Source organism: Canis lupus, chromosome 20 (genome assembly GCF_003254725.2).
Source record: "Canis lupus dingo isolate Sandy chromosome 20, ASM325472v2, whole genome shotgun sequence".
Taxonomy (NCBI): Eukaryota; Metazoa; Chordata; class Mammalia; order Carnivora; family Canidae; genus Canis; species Canis lupus.
The window spans coordinates 3,110,145-3,127,488 of NC_064262.1; the positions used below are offsets into that span (position 1 = coordinate 3,110,145).

The following is a 17,344-nucleotide window of genomic DNA, read 5'->3' on the forward strand; positions in this document are numbered from 1 at the left end:
AATACTGTGTTGAGCACAGTCGCTAAATGCACTACCATGATTAAGTACTGGTGATCTGAATCCAGGTGTAATGCCTGATTCCTATCACCTGAGCTCTTAACCACTGTGCCTCCCCATAAACATGATTTCAAAAGTCATACAGCCTGGGGACTGGGAGAATTCAATGAGATGAGACTAAAGGCAAAGAACAGCTGGAGTCTTCACAGCTACTCACTGAATTAATGCTACAAACAAGGACTGTTCAGCAGTTTTAACATCGTAATAGATCTGTGCAATTAATTTCAAGTACCATGGTCATTAAAAGAATGAGAAGTAAATCTCCGGGATGTACCAGCCAACAATATGGGCTACATCCTAACCTTGAGGAGCATATTAAGCTTTAGTAGGAGACTATAGTTAATTTCAGGGCTTTTAGAGCTCAAGAGACTGGGGTACTTCTTTTTTTTTTTTTTTCCTGTTTCCAACAAAAGCTGTTCCAAGATGGCACTCACAATTCTAGAAAATCTTAGTTCACATTCAATAATTTACATTGTTTTCATCCTGAAAGAGTATCAATGACGACACACACAGTCTTTTTGGGACAAGGTAAGGGATCCCAACCGGAGGCCGTTCCTGAACACGAGAGCCCGGCCAGGTGGCTCTCCTGGCACTTGCTACCCTAAGTTGCAGGATGTCCTTCACCGATGTGTGAAGCGGTCCCAGGGGGAGTCGTGAGGCAGAGGGTCCGGGGCCCTCCCTCCGCCATCTTCACACACTCCGCAGGGCAGGTCCCATCCCTCATCTGGGACATTTGGGGCGCACATGGTCCTAGGGCGCGGCGGTGAGGGTCTACCGTTAAGAGGTGTAAGCAGCGGCCATTCCAGGCTCTGCCTGGGTCACACAAAAACCAAACCAGGGATCCCTGGGTGGCGCAGCGGTTTAGCGCCTGCCTTTGGCCCGGGGCGCGATCCTGGAGACCCGGGATCGAGTCCCACGTCGGGCTCCCGGTGCATGGAGCCTGCTTCTCCCTCTGCCTGTGTCTCTGCCTCTCTCTCTCTCTGTGTGTGACTATCATAAATGAATAAAAAAAAAAAAAAAAAAAAAAAACCAAACCAAAACTCGGGGCCGGGACCCATGGCCACAGTAACTTGTTACTTGGAGCTGCGACTTTCCCCCGAATTGGGATGTGCAGATTAGAAACCGGGAACCAACTGACGAGCTCTAGGAACCGGGGCCGAGCTCGTAAAGCCAGTCAGAGCCACAAGCTTGGGGGCAAGCGCTTCTCCTGAGCCCCAGAAGGGACCGGAATTTTCCCTGACCCCACGCTAATCACAGCCACTTCACGAAGACCTGCCCTCTGGCACCCCTCGGCGCCCGCTGCCGCGAGAGACCACCAAGGCCCGGACGACCCAAGTTCCCCGGCGGGGGGAGCGGCCAGGAATAGGGTCGGGGCCGGCGGTTCCGGGCGGGAAAGGCCGCGCGCGGGGCACGGCGGGAAAGGCCGCGGCGCGCGGAGGCCGAGGCCCGCCCCACGCCGCGCCGCGCTCAAGCTGGGCGGCCCTCCTCGGGGCGGCTCTGATTGGACGCCGGAACTCCGCGTGCTGATTGGCCGCGTGGGCGAGGCGGAGGAGAGCCGTGCGCAGCGGCGTGTGTGGGGCCGTGTGCAGACCCGCGTGTGGCGCAGGCAAGGACCCTGAAAATAAACAGCCGCTACCTTGTGAGCCGCCTTCCCCGGGCCCGCGTCCGAGTCTCCGCCGCTGCGGACCCGCTCAGACGCCGAAGGTGAGGGCCCGGAGCAGGGCCTGGGGGCGGGGGGCATCCGCGGGGCGGGCGGTGGCCGAGGCGGACGGAGAGGTTGGGAGCGGCTCGGCGGCGATGGCGGCCGCGCTCTGGCCTGCTCTGCTGCTGCGTCAGGCGGGAAACTCGGCTGCTGCAGCCGTCCCGGGCCCAGGTTTCCGGGCTGCCGCAGTCGGGCGACCCCGCCGCCCTTCCTTCCGTCTTGGGAAGCCGGGCCGCCGGGCCTCGGGGCCTCTCCCAGGGCCGGGCCGCGCCCCAGGCCGCGGCCTCAAGCGACGGCGGCCCGGGCCGTGCGCCCTTGGGACCGAAGCCCTGAGACCTCGGGGGTCGCGGGTGCGGGACGGAGGGGCGATTTGGCGGGAACTTACTGGGGGGAGGCTGCGGGTGGGGAGGGTCGGGGGTGTTTCTGCAGGCCATGTGCTGGGGTCGGGGGCCCGGCGGGCCATGTGCCAAGGGTCCTGAAGGCGCGCTGGTCCTAGGGCGGTGGGATACTCCGCCTGCAGGCCTGCGAAGCCTCGAAATTCGTACTCTGCGTACTTGGTAGCTTTCCGATTCTTGAGTTCTTACGGTGGTTCAAATGTTGAGTTACTTCTCTTGACAGTGTAACTCGAAAAGAGGCAGATAGGACTGGCTTTCCGTGAATCAACGAAATCCAGTCATTTCTTGGATTAATTAAACGGGTACAACTTAATCTAAAAATGAGACCTGGAAGTTAATGAGCCAGTCCCCATCTAGATATTCCAAATGTGCAAGCCTATTTTAGGACGACATAATTGCCCACATTTGGTTTTGGGTGTTGATTTTATTATGGGTAAGGCTTATGCTTGTTGCCACATGTTAACCACATGGCCTCAGCCACAGGGCACTTCCAAAGGAAGTCGATACATCTGGTCTCCGAGGTCTTAGAAAAAGAAAATACTGCTCAGTAGCCCTCTGTGACTTGGGATAGTGTGTTTCAGTCATTATCCAGAAAGAGTAAGAAGCCCAAGAGTCTGGATTACTCGTTTCTTTTAAGGTAAAGGGAGATTAATTTACATCCTCCTACCCCAAATTATTCAAGTTTTTTAAAAAACCTGTTTCTCCTTTCCTGTTGTTTGATCCAATTTTTGGAACATAACCAGTTACTTTCTGCATGGACATGTTATCTTAACTAAGATAGCAACTTGTTACTCTTTTTGCTCAAGCACTATAAATTGCATATACGATTTTGAGGGTTCTTAAAAGATGAATGAAATGAAATTCCTACATCTTAGATTTTTTTCTTCTTCTGCAAAGCAGTCCTTCTCGAATGCTTAAAAATTACTCTGATCCTGGTTTAATCAAACCCCTACAAAATGCCACGTTCATAGGTACATGCTGTGTTTAGCTTGTTGAGCCTGATTCTTGTCTACAAGGAGCTCTCTGTACTGGAATAAAAAAGGAATAATTTATTAGATTCCCTGGGGCTGAATTAAGGACTTAAAATTTTTTCCAGATCGCAGTTGTCGGCAACCGTTTTTTTCTTAAACTAACAATATATGTTTGTGTACTTATCTGCATATGTCACATTAGAAAACTTGGGTAAGTCCTGGCAAGCTAAATATCCGCGTTTCATACTGATGATGAGAGGTAATATATTTCAAACAAATATGGAGTCCGTAAAAAATACTCTGAGCCAGATCAATAGAAGACCAAAGGGCATTTATTACACTAGCATTTGAACAACTGGAACAGGCAGAGTAACCTCTTCCTTAAGGTATTATTAATGGGTTTTGCAAATGGCTATATGACTTTTTGGGGTATCTGTCCCTTTTAAAATCTAATGAAAATATGGTACAAATGGGAAGTTATCAAATTGGTACTTAAAAGCAATAGAACCACAGTTTGACTAATTGGAATGATTGGTCTGTTGGCTAAGCACTTGACCACAAGAGAGATTTTGCTTTTTCTTGCAGGAGTGAGAGTTTTAAAAAATTGTTGGCTGCTTTTTTCTTCCTAGCCTTCTGACAGTTAAGTGGAGAGCCAGAAGACTGATGCCAAGGCATCCTGGCCTGCTATGTGGAGAATGCTCTTTCCCTACTGTCTCACTTTAATAGAACTCCTATTCTGGCAGTGTCTGATGCTGCCGCAGTAAGAGCATAATAATGAGAATTCCGGTAAATTGTGCACCATTTTCATGTTGTAAAAAACTGCTGGAGTAATAAAATGAGAGCTTGTGACCACCCAAAATGCAAGTTGTAAGTAGATGGACTCTATTAATCAGTAGTATGAGAGTGTAGTATAGTGATCAGCTGCAGTGACTCCATAATTACAAATGAGGCTATTAACTAGTGGAATCAGATAGCCAGTGTTTGGATCTGTGGTGACACTCTTAAGTACTTACCACAGAGAAAGTTAAGAAAATCTATCTTGGCTTAAAATTCAGGAAAGCTGTATGGTGGTATACTGTGAATAAGTTTATATATGGCTGTGGATTTTTAAAAAGTTTATCAGTTCTAGTTTCGATTTATCTAAAGAGAACAAAGACTTTTTACATTGAAAACTAATGTGTTTTTCAAAGTCTCAGATCTGGGCAGCCCTGGTGGCACAGCGGTTTAGCGCCGCCTGCAGCCCCGGTTGTGATCCTGGACACCCAGGATCGAGTCCCACGTGGGGCTCTCTGCGTGGAGCCTGCTTGTGTCTCTGTCTGTCTCTCTCTGTGTGTCTCTATGAGTAAATAAATAAAATCTTTAAAAAAATAAATAAAGGAAGTTAAGGAGACTGAAGATCTGAGACTTTTTTTTTTATCAGTAAAATGGGGACAAGAATACATAACTTGCAGGGTTGTAAGGATTATAGATAATACGTTTATTAACCTTTGAGTCATACTAGATAGCTATTAAATTAAATCTCTTGGGGGGGGGGGTAATTATGGCAGGAGCCAGGATAAGAACCCAGAATTGTTCCAGTATTACACTGTGGTCTCCATTATTCTGGTCCGAATGCAAGTAATGTACAGTGTAACTTGCTTCCTTCCCTCCTGTCTGTAGTTTTTTTATTTATCTTAAAACAGTCTGAAGTGTTTTAGGACCATGTTGGAACACTAAACTGATTTATTACAGCATCATGATGAGTAAGTACATTCAGGGGGCAAAATCTCTCCTATGGTCTGGATGTAGTTAGGTCAGCAATGTGGAGGAGTCAGGGATAACCCTAAACTTGAGGGAAATAACTAGAAAAATACAGTAAATACACATTATCTATATTAGGAAAGCCATATAAAACAATAAAGATAGCCAGATCCATATCATAACTTTGTTCCCAGGACCCCCTACACTTGCCTGTCACTATTTATTTAAAGCCCTAAAGAGTTAGGGCTTTCTATTCATTGGAACTCCCATTGTTAGTCTTGTCAGTGACCTGTTAAGATTTAAGTGGTTTGGGTGGGGGTGAATGGGTGACGGGCACTGAGGGGGGCACTTGACGGGATGAGCACTGGGTGTTATTCTGTATGTTGGCAAATTGAACACCAATAAAAAATAAATTTATTATTAAAAAAAAGATTTAAGGGGAACCCTGGGTGGCGCAGCGGTTTGGCGCCTGCCTTTGGCCCAGGGCGCGATCCTGGAGACCCAGGATCGAATCCCACATCGGGCTCCCGGTGCATGGAGCCTGCTTCTCCCTCTGCCTGTGTCTCTGCCTCTCTCTCTCTCTCTCTCTCTCTCTCTGTATGACTATCATAAATTAAATAAAAAAAAAATAAAAAAAAATAAAAAAAAAAGATTTAAGTAGTTTACTGGCTTTGCTCTTAGTATCAAAAAATGTGGAAAAATTACATTGATGAAGACAAGTTAGTATAACCAATAATGTTTTGGTATCAATTCTAGGATTTAATCCTAGATGAGTATAAAATAGACTCTTAATTATATACTGGCCCTCTCAGTAAATTTTCAAGCAGTATCTTGACTGCCTTACTGCTGCCTGGCATGCCCTGTGTTCCTACATTTCTTTGTGTGGTTTGTGTCATGCAAATTTGGTAGACAAAAAATGAAGTGGAAACATACCTGATGTCTGTTGTTGCAAATATGAAATCATTTGGCATTCACCCATTTTTCTTACCTCTTCTCCAGTCCACTCAGGAAGTAGACTTTATGAGATGGGAAACTTGAGTATAAGCAGTTGCCCTCTTCTAAACTTGTTCTGTAGGGATCCCTGGGTGGCGCAGCGGTTTAGCGCCTGCCTTTAGCACAGGGCACGATCCTGGAGACCCGGGATCGAATCCCACGTCAGGCTTCCGGTGCATGGAGCCTGCTTCTCCCTCTGCCTGTGTCTCTGCCTCTCTCTCTCTCTGTGTGACTATCATAAATAAATAAAAATAAAAAAAAAAGAATAATTTAAACTTGTTCTGTAGGCATTGCATGGGTGGGGTGTTTCTAATCCACCTGTAAGCAATCTAACTTAATTGGAGTGGAAAGGAAAGAATAAGAAGACATAAGCCCTTAAAGTTTTTTAAGTTGAGCATCTGGTAAGGACAAGACACCTGGTAACAATTCTCATCACAGATCAATTTTATCATCCTTTCCTGATAAGGACAGACCTCAAGTGTCTGAGGTAACAGCACAGATGGTTCAGTGGTTAACCCAGGTTTAGCTATTAGGATCCTCAAATCTTTTTACTGTCTGATGATAACATCAGTGTAGATACAGCGATGATTGCTAAAGCAGCAAAAGGAAGAAAATAAATGCTCACCTTCTGCCTGGCAACAGTGGAAAATACAACATTTTGTCTTTTATCTTTATTAGTAAATATGTTTTGTAGCATTCCATAAAATATTAGGTCTGGCAGCCCCGGTGGCGCAGCGATTTCGCCTGGAGACCCGGGATCGAGTCCTGCATCGGGCTCCCTGCATGGAGCCTGCTTCTCCCTCTGCCTGTGTCTCTGCCTCTCTCAATCTCTCTCTCTCTCTCTCTCTCTCTGTTTCTCATGAATAAATAAATAAAATCTTAAAAAAATACATATTAGTGAGGTCTAGTTGATTGTGAATTCTTGGAGTAATAGGATTTTATTAGATAATCCAAAATAAGCATTCTTGAATTTAGATTGATAGTCTATCCTCAATGAGTACATAATTTGGGATGCCTGGGTGGCTCAGCGGTTGAGCGTCTACCCTCAACTCAGGATGTGATCCTGTGGTCCTGGGATCGAGTCTCCCGCATCAGGCTCCCTGCATGGAGCCTCCTCCTCCCTTTGCCTCTCTCCTCTCTCTCTCTGTCTCATGAATAATCTTTAAAAAATGAGTACATAATTTAAAAATATTTTGCCTTTTTTTTTTTTTTTTTTAGATTTTATGAGAGAAAGGGGATAGAAGGGGTAGCGGGAAAGGGGGAACAAACTCCCCACTGAGTGGAGAGTCTGACATGGTACTTGGACCTGATCCCAAGGATGCTAGGATCATGACCTGAGCTGAAGGCAGATGACCAAATCACCTGAGCCACCCTGGTGCCCCTATGTTGTTACTTTATTATTATCATCGTTTTTAAAGATTTATTTGACCGAGAGCAAGCAAGCACCAGCTGGGGGAGTGGCAGAGGGAGGAGGAGAAGCAGGCTTCTTCTGAAATGGGGGAGCCGGATGCAGGGCTCAATCCTAGGATCCTGGGATCAGACCTGAGCCAAAGGCAGACGCTTAACCAACTGAGCCGCCAGGGGGCCCTCCTACGTTGTTACTTTAATGGTGCAGTAATTCTTGTCATAGCAAGAATTGAGGTGGTGTTAGTACTTAGTCAGATTGGGTTGGGTCTGTACAAGAAACAATTTGTTTCATTCACAAATGACTATTAGCTGCCCCCCCCCCCCAGCAGTTAAAATACTGAGTATAACTGCTACTGAAAGGATAATTATATGGGGTGTTGGTGATGATTGAAAGGTGAATTATTTGGTCTCTGCCTTCAAGGAATATGATAAAAGTCAATATGGTAGTGTCAGACAAATACTAATAAAGAACTATGGGTTTTGAGAGTTCCAGGCTGAGAGATGTGGTCAGATTCTTTTATAAGAGTTGGCATTTGAGTTGGCTGTTGAAGGTTGGAAAACGTTGTGACAGGTGGAGAGGGCGGAGGCAGGACAGTGCGGCAAAATTCCAGCCAGGAGTAGTCATAGGCAGAATCACAGACTCATAATTCTCAGCTGTCTTACCTTACTGCCTCTTCTTTTCTTAGAGATGGCATATAGCTCTCTAAAGATCTTTTAACTAAATACATTTGTATATAAGATGAATATTAGGATGGGAACCTACTTCTAGGATAAGTGGCAGGACTCTAAAACATTGTGGGAATTGGTTGGTTTAATGTTACTGAAGAAATAAATCTATCACAAGGGACTTGGAAAATGTAGATAGAATAGCTAAATGACTGGCTTGGCCCAAGGGGGAGAAGACAATGGAGAAACAGTTCATGAATAATCTACCTGTAGATTAATCAGTTCTTAAGTAGTTCTTTATTTTTTTAAAGATTTTAAAAGAGAGGAAGAGGCAGAGACACAGGCAGAGGGAGAAGCAGGTGCCATGCAGGGAGCCCGACGTGGGACTTGATCTGGGTCTCCAGGATCACGCCCTGGGCTGAAGGCGGCGCCAAACCACTGAGCCACCTGGGCTGCCCCTTAAGTAGTTTTTTAAATTCATATTACTGTGCTGAAAATAAACCCAATTACCTGTTGACTTTATTCCACTGATAAACATGATGATGTGTTATAATGCATTTCTTTTGTACTTTATTAAATAAACAAGGTCCTTTTAAAGCAGCAGTCTAAAGGAAAGATTGCCTAGAACCGTCGTTTCTTTAGCTTTGGAATGTATAGGACTGTAGTATTTTGTAAAACATAAGTGTCTTGTTCATATATATGTATGTGTATATAGATATATAATATAATTTAAGATTGAGAGTGTAGAGGGGAGCAAGGAGAGAGAACCTTCAGCAGATGCCCTGATGAATGTGGAGCCTGATGCAGGGCTTCATCTCAACCTGACATCATGCCTCAGCTGAAATCCAGACTTAGCTGCTTAGGGATCCCTGGGTGGCGCAGCGGTTTGGTGCCTGCCTTTGGCCCAGGGCGCGATCCTGGAGACTCAGGATCGAATCCCACATCAGGCTCCCGGTGCATGGAGCCTGCTTCTGTCTCTGCCTCTCTCTCTCTCTCTCTCTCACTCTGACTATCCTAAATTTAAAAAAAAAGACTTAGCTGCTTAACCAACTGAGCACCCCTTAGCTGCTTAACCAACTGAGCAACCCAGGCACCCCTCTTGTTTAAATATTAAGTGATAAACTACTCAGGACTTGTCAGATTGCCTGTATTACTTTGTAAAAAGAAATGATCATTTCTCTGCAAATAACTCATTGACATCAGTAGTTAAATATGCTTAAATTGGTCTGGCTATAAACTAGAGAAGGTGCAAAAGGAAAATGAGGGTGGAGGGGAGGACAAAGTACTATAAACTCTTTTCTGTGATTTTTTTTTTTTTTTTAAGATTTTATTTATTTATCATGAAAGACACAGAGGCAGAATCATAGGCAGAGGGAGAGGTAGGCTCCATGTGGGATTTGATCTCAGAACTCTGGGATCACACCCTGAGCCAACCAGGGGTTCCTCTTTTCTGTGACTTTTTAATTACTTTTTACCCTAACTCTTCTCTCTGGTGGAAACTAGTACTTAATATGATTTAGAAGGCTAATACCAGTAAAAGAAAGCAAATGTAATCTCATTATTTTACAAAAATACATTTTTAATCTTCACTGGCTGTTTTCTTTTTTTCTTCTGACTAGAAATATGCGTTATGCATCTGAAACAACTATTTTTAAAGATTTGTTTGAGAGACAATTGGGGGGAGGGGTAAGAGAGGGAGGAGAGAATCTTAAGCAGACTCCCAGCTGAGCATAGACTCAGATGCAGGTCTTGATCCCAAAACCCGAAAGATCATGACCTGAGTCACCCAGGCACCCTAGAATCTATGGACTCTTGAGTATTCTGTGCAGGTACCTGCCTGTACTTCCCTCATCCCCTTTTTTGGTAATGTGTTTATATGGTAAGTGGCAAGAATTGATAGAAAGATCCCTTTGAAAACTTACTCTGAATCTGATTGCAGAGACTTGGGATAAGTATTGAGTTCTTTTGAATATTTGACAATGGAAACTTTTGAAACTGAACTTTAGCTTAATTTTTAGTTACTAGATTCTCTATAACTTAGTGATGAACCGGTTACTGAAAGGATGATTGGGAGGGGGGCCTTGTCCATTTTACTGTCATTTGAGTTTGGTGCTGTGGTTGATTTGGATAATTCCACTATCCAGTCTTACTCAGTTGAAGCAGTATCTTTTGCTAGATCATAGTGCTTATGGCTTTGAGAAGATAGTTTAAAAAGTTGGTGTGCCATGGCTTGACACTGGAAATAAGGGTAAAAATATTCGGATGTGGAAGTGTGGAAATGTAAAGATTAGATTGTTCTGAGCTAGTTTGTTTTTTAAAAACCACTTTCCTAGGAGTTTCTCCTACAACATTCCATTCTATTCCAGGAATAGTTCCTGTTTATTTTTAGATTGTTACATAAGAAGTGTAAAATTCATTTACTTATTGGGAGATTTGCCCCCCTCCCCCATTTTTAAATAATACCCAATAAAGGAATCTATTGTGAAGTTCCAAGTAGCCTTGTTTTAAATGTAAAAATTACAGGAAAATTTAGAGAATAAAAGAAAAAAATGGTCCTGGTGCTTTAGATACTATTAGCACTTTGGTGTGTCCTTTTGTTTTTCTAATATTTTTTGCCATACGGTATTCTCTAGAGAAAATTTTTATCTGCATTTCTTATAATATACCTGCTGTAAAGAGTGTGCAAACAAGTGTTGTAGTATAGCTAGACACTGTTGGATTTAAAGTTAGAAATAGTTTCTCTTTACCTACCCCTCACTTTTAGAGTCCATACTATAGCTGTGTTGTTTTGAGCTATTTCCGATTTTATGACCATTAAATAACTTCAGTTGCCCAAAATAAAGTTTACTGGCTTGTAACCATGAAAATAGTCTACAAATTAGACCTTGAGTGATATGTTACTATTTCTAATAATGGATGTGCATTAATCCTTTAAATTCTACCACCCCATTATAACTGAATTAACATTTGTATTAATCTGTATATCCATAGTCTTAATGGTTTTTAAAAAAAATCACAAATTGTATCAAAATACATGTTTTACATTTTTTTTCACTTCTAATATATTTCTTAATAGTTATGTAAGCCTACAAGTACATAGTTGTGTGGCTATTTTTCTAAGCAAGGTATATGCTAAGCTTCATCCCCCAGAATAATTATCTAAAAATACACTAAAAGGGCAATAAAAAGCTAAAAGTAATTTCAATTAGTTTAACATTGTCATTTTTAATATTTCGAAGATCTAACTGCAGCCATGAGCAGCAATGAGTGTTTCAAGTGTGGACGATCTGGCCATTGGGCCCGGGAATGCCCTACTGGTGGAGGCCGTGGTCGTGGAATGAGAAGCCGTGGCAGAGGTGGTTTTACCTCGGATAGAGGTATTTTTGTCGAATAAAAAATTTTGAAGTGCTTCAGTATCTATTAGTGTCAAGACTGGTCTAATTAGCCAAATTCTTTTTGTTTCTGCCCAAAATAGGTTTCCAGTTTGTTTCCTCATCTCTTCCAGACATCTGTTATCGCTGTGGTGAGTCTGGTCATCTTGCCAAGGATTGTGATCTTCAAGAGGATGGTAAGTATTTAACACTTCATTTTCATACCCTTCTAGAACTTGGAGAGGTGAGCCTGTGCTACTGCTGCACATAGCATTGGAAAAGACTTTTTAAAACAAAGAACGTTTTGTAAAGGTTTTATAGTCTTGGTCTGCTTCTTTTCCTTATTGTTGAAGCCTGCTATAACTGCGGTAGAGGTGGCCACATCGCCAAGGACTGCAAGGAGCCCAAGAGAGAGCGGGAGCAATGCTGCTACAACTGTGGCAAACCAGGCCATCTGGCTCGTGACTGTGACCATGCTGATGAGCAGAAGTGCTATTCTTGTGGAGAATTTGGACACATTCAAAAAGACTGCACCAAAGTGAAGTGCTATAGGTAAGTTGTTAGGGTGTTGGCTGGAGGAAGGCTCATGGCAGAGATTATTTTAGAGGTGAATTAGCTATAAATGGACTTTGTGGACCAGTATTCAGTGGAAGTTCGTTTTGACCAGATGATACTGATTTTCAGCATATATAACCAGCAGTTTGTCTATACATCAGTTACTATTTTGCCAGTCATGGTTTGTGGCTTATGACAGCTGAAAAACTTACACAGCTTTGGAATTTTTAATATTTTATTTTTATTTATTTATTTTTTTATGATAGTCAGAGAGAGAGAGAGAGGCAGAGACACAGGCAGAGGGAGAAGCAGGCTCCATGCACCGGGAGCCCGACGTGGGATTCGATTCCGGGTCTCCAGGATCGCGCCCTGGGCCAAAGGCAGGCGCCAAACCACTGCGCCACCCAGGGATCCCGAATTTTTAATATTTTAAAAATAAGAATGTTAATGCTGTACTTCGGAGTTTTCAGAGACATTGTAGAAAACTATAAATAATTCACATATACAAATTTTTTGTCCTACAACCTGAAATCCTTGTGGATGTGACATAAGATAAAATGTACATATTTAAGCTGTAAAATTTGGTAAATACCAGTGAAATCTTAAGGATTAATTTGTATAAAGGTACAACATCTTGGGGCGCCTGGCTGACTCAGTCAGCAGAGAGTGCGACCCTTGATCTCAGGGACGTGATTTTGAGCCTCATGCTGAGGGTAGGGATTACTTAAAATAAAACTTAAGAAAGATTCCTGGGTGGCTCAGCGGTTAAGCATCTGCCTTCGGCTCAGGGCATGATCCTGGAGTCCCAGGGTTGAGTCCCACATCGGACTCCCTGCATGGAGCCTGCTTCTCCCTCTTCCTGTGTCTCATGAATAAATAAATTAAAAAAAAAAAAAAAAACTTAAAGAGAAAGGTATGTATTGGCCAATGTTATTAGTGTTTGCAGTGGGAGGGAGAGAGAATCTAAAGCAGGTTCCATACCCAGTACAAAAGTGGGTCTGGATTGCAGGGCTCCATCTCATGACCCTGAGATCATGACCTGAGCCAGAATCAGGAGTTGGCTGCTACACTGAGCCACCCAGGAGCCCCTATTTTTAGTGTTTTGATGTTAGTGGATCTCTTGGGGTAAAAATTTTAATTTTATGGCTTAGTCTGCACAATTGAGTACTTTGTTACTTAATTCCTCCTTCCTGCTCTTAGTGGAGGGGTTAATGAGACTGTCCTGAGGGGAAAAAAGCATTGCTTCACTGATCATTGCATTTGTTACCCAGTTACTACTGTTTCTACAGTTACTATTGTTTCAGTGCGGCTTTATGTTTTCTGGGGACATTGTGAAAACTCACTGTCCCTCTTTCTTTTTTTTTTTTTTTTTTTAGGTGTGGTGAAACTGGTCACGTAGCCATCAATTGCAGCAAGACAAGTGAAGTCAACTGTTACCGCTGTGGCGAGTCAGGGCACCTTGCACGGGAATGCACGATTGAAGCCACAGCTTAATTATTTTCCTTTGTCGCCCCTCCTTTTTCTGATTGATGGTTGTATTATTTTCTCTGAATCCTCTTCACTGGCCAAAGGTTGGCAGATAGAGGCTACTCCCAGGCCAGTGAGCTTTACTTGCCGTGTAAAAGGAGGAAAGGGGTGGAAAAAAAAAAAACCGACTTTCTGCATTTAACTACAAAAAAAAAAAAAGTTTATGTTTAGTTTGGTAGAGGTGTTATGTATAATGCTTTGTTAAAGAACCCCCTTTCCGCGCCACTGGTGAATAGGGATTGATGAATGGGAAGAGTTGAGTCAGACCAGTAAGCCCGTTCTGGGTTTCTTGGATATGTTCCCATGTAGGAGGTAAAACCAATTCTGGAAGTATTTATGAGCTTCCATAAACAACTTTAATTTTAGCATAATGATGGCCTTGGATTGTCTGACCTCAGTAGCTATTAAATAACATCAAGTAACATCTGTATCAGGCCCTACATAGAACATACAGTTGAGTGGGAGTAAACAAAATAAAAAGATGTGTGTTAATGGCTGTGCGAGAAAAATCGGGATAAAGGCCTAAACAGGAACAACTTCACAGCGTTGATGCTGGATATGCATAAGGTGATGGCAAAGGTTTAGAACACATTTTTTTCAAAGTCTAAATCTAAAACCCAGAGTAAACATCTATGCTCAGAGTTAGCATAATTTGGAGTTATTCAGGAATTGCAGAGAATTGCATTTTCACAGAAATCAAGATGTTATTTTTGTATACTATATCACTTAGACAACTGTGTTTCATTTGCTGTAATCAGTTTTTAAAAGTCAGATGGAAAAAGCAACTGAAGTCCTAGAAAATAGAAATGTAATTTTAAACTATCCAATAAAGCTGGAGGAGGAAGGGGAGTTTGACTAAAGTTCTTTTTGTTTGTTTCAAATTTTCATTAATGTATATAGTGCAAAATGCCATATTAAAGAGGGGAATGTGGAGGACTAAAAGCTGACAGTTTGGACTTTTCTTTATGTACTAACTCAGTCATGTCTTCAGTAATGTAAAATAGCTATTTTAAGGAAGCATAGCCATTAGATACTTTGGTGTCCCATTTTGCAGGGATACAAAAAATTTAAGTCTCTTTGTAACCCATTATAATGCTGCCCTTTAGCTCTGTGTTCATTCTTGATTGCCATTATTATATTTTAGCATTTAATATTTTTCTTGGGCTTCACAAGGTTCTGAGATGTTAGATTGCGTGTTTTTCCAGGATTTGTTCTGAAGTCGGGATGGAACTTAGAAATCACTTGGATTAATGAATGAATTCACTTTATTCATGAGTTAGTGGAAACTTGCTTGAAAAATGTACAGCTACCTAGGGTCTAGAACCTACTTCAAGAATCCCTCCCACCCTATGTCCTCTTTTTTTGACACCCCACCCCCCCCATACTCACTCTATAGTTAGTGGCTATGCTTTCCTGACTTAGTTTAATTTTTTTGTCCCTTTTCACTGCCATGTGATTCATTCACATCGGATATACTGGGTTTTTCATCCTTATGTAGTCTGGTCAATTTGTGATCTATACCATTGCAGGGTTAAGACGTTGGTGTCTCAACTGTGCTGTGCCAATTCCTACTTTGTCAATTCTTTTTTTAAGGAAAGGTTTTCTTCTTCTTTTTTTTTTTTTTAAGATTTTAAATTTATTTATTCATGAGAGAGACAGAAAAAGAGAAGCAGAGACCCAGGCAGAGGGAGAAGCAGGCTCCCTATAGGGAGCCCGATGTGGAACCCGATCCCAGTACTCCAAGATCACGCCCTGAGTCAAAGACAGACGTGCTCAACCGCTGACCCACCCAGGCATCCCTACTTTGTCAAATTAATAGTGAAAAGCAGGCAAAAAAAAAAAAAAGGTGTGAGGTCATAAAATGTTCTTTTTCCTCATGAATACTTGTTAACAAGTTCCTTTATCATTTGATATTTGTATTAAGCAAATGGTATGTGTCAGATGTTAACTAAGCATGTTAAATATCTTGATAATTTTGTTTCTCCTATAAATACAAAACAGCATAAGAGAAGACCTATTTTCAAAGGCATCACTGTTAAATGTAGTCAGATTCAGGTTTGGGGGTAGCGTACATGTGGTTATTTTCCCCCAAGGTTTCCAGCCTCAACTTGGAAAACCTAATGAGTGAGATATTTAGAACTGCTTTGCTTCACACAACTGTTCCTTGTGCTGCATTTGTAGTACCTAACAGCCTTTTGTTTCAAGCCCTTTGATACACATAACTGAGAGCCTATTCACAGGCCACATAAGTGTTCTTTCATAAGGTTGCATTTGATTGTATTGACCTTGATTACTGAGCAAGTACAACGTGAAAATATGTGTATTCTAGGGAATTCAGGCTAATTGCTGAGAGCCAGTGAGCAGTTACTGTGGCAATTTTTTTTTTTTTTAAGATTTATTTTTTTATTGGAGTGGGGCAGAAGGAGAGAATCCTCAAAGAGATTCCCTGTTAAGTGTGTTGCTTGATGCTGGGCTTAATCCCAGGACCTTGAGATCATGACTTGACCTGAGGAGTCAGATGCCCAGCCAACTGAGCCACCCAAGTGCCCCGTTAAGACTTGGTTTTAAGCAAATTTTCAAAAATTTTTCAGATAGTAAGTAGCATTGCCTTGATAGGTGAATGGTTCTGTCAAAAGTGAGGTTTGTTTGGGGTTTAGCAGCTTTCAGCTTTGGGTAAGAAACCAATCCCATGTTTCTGTGATATCTGCTAAGATTCCTGTCCCTGCAAGCTAGATAAATGGGCAAGTATTTCTCTTGTGACAAGGATTGAGGGGATGATGAAAAGGTGAATGGAGGTGCTACAATGAATTTTGCATTGTCAACAAATTTTCATCTTTGCATCCTTGTTAAGTTTTGCTGCCTTTTTACGTACTTTAGCTGTTTCTCCTCAGCCTCTTAAAGCTGCTTCATCAGTGACTTGAATGGATCAGATGGAGTTCTTGCCTGCAAACTTATTTTGAAAAATTCCATAAAGAACAGTTAAGAGAGGGACACCTGGGTAGCTCAGGGGTTGGGCACCTGCCTTCAGCTCAGGTCATGATCCCGGGATCCAGGATCGAGTCCCACATCAGGCTCCCTGTGAGGAGCCTGCTTCTCCCTCTGCCTGTGTCTGCCCCTCTCTCTGTCTCTCATAAATAATCTTTTTAAAAAGATAAAAAGAATAGTTAGAACGATCTATACATTGAGGGGTGCTTGGCTGGCTCAGAGCATGCGACTGTTGATCTTGTGGTCCTGAGTTCAAAACCCCACATTGGGCTTAGAACTTATGTTTATTTTATTTTATTTTTTTTAAGATTTTATTTATTCATGAGAGACACAGAGGGAGAGAGAGAGAGGCAGGCAGGATCCTGGTGTGGGACTCATCTCAGATCCAGAGCCGAAGGCGGACACTCAACCACTGAGCCACCCAGGCATCCCAGAGCTTATGTTTAAAAACAAAAATAGTACAGTGAACACTTGAGTGTATTCTCCACCTAACAGCAAACGTTTGTTACTGAGCCATTTGAAAATAAGTTGTAGACCTGAAGTGGCAAAAGCATCTTCATTTTTGTATGCATGTCCTAAGAATTAAGATACAGGATCACAATCTATTATCATACTTAGAAAATTTTACCTAATTTCCTTAGTACCATCTGATACCTAACGTAATATTCAAGTAGTGACTAGAATAGAATATTACAATTCTACTGAATTGTACCAAAATTTTAACATTGCCCAGTTTTCCAAACTGGTATCCAGCCAGGGTTTGTCATTGCATTTGGGGTATAGGTTTCCTTGGTCTCTCTTAACCTAAAACTTCCCCACTTTCCCCCTCATAACATTGATTTTTTTTTTTTTAAGTGCCCAGAGCAGTTTTTTTGAATGTCCTATATTTACTGATTGTTTTTTCTTCCTGATGTTCACTTACTTCCTGGTCTAGAGGCCTGATTATTAGGTTCCCCTTGAGCTTGTTTTCATCAG

The 17,344-nt window shown here is 42.4% G+C and overlaps 1 protein-coding gene across 10 annotated transcripts in view; it reads left to right on the forward strand.

Moving 5' to 3' along the window:
- The window catches only part of LOC112660683 (CCHC-type zinc finger nucleic acid binding protein), a 68,836-nt gene extending 54,592 nt beyond the window's left edge, over window positions 1–14,244 (forward strand). Inside the window, exons 1-5 of one of the 10 annotated variants that reach the window (XM_025448422.3) lie at window positions 1,560–1,761; window positions 11,171–11,308; window positions 11,407–11,499; window positions 11,656–11,854; window positions 13,234–14,244. In XM_025448422.3, the coding sequence (XP_025304207.1) occupies window positions 11,185–11,308; window positions 11,407–11,499; window positions 11,656–11,854; window positions 13,234–13,351 (534 nt within the window). In that variant the 5' untranslated portion in view covers window positions 1,560–1,761; window positions 11,171–11,184 and the 3' untranslated portion in view covers window positions 13,352–14,244. Of the gene's footprint in view, window positions 1–1,559; window positions 1,762–11,170; window positions 11,309–11,406; window positions 11,500–11,623; window positions 11,855–13,233 lie in introns of those variants that run through there. The other 9 variants (XM_049097649.1, XM_035702476.2, XM_025448429.3 and 6 more) reach the window with 9 other exon arrangements.
- Window positions 14,245–17,344: the final 3,100 nt, after the last annotated feature.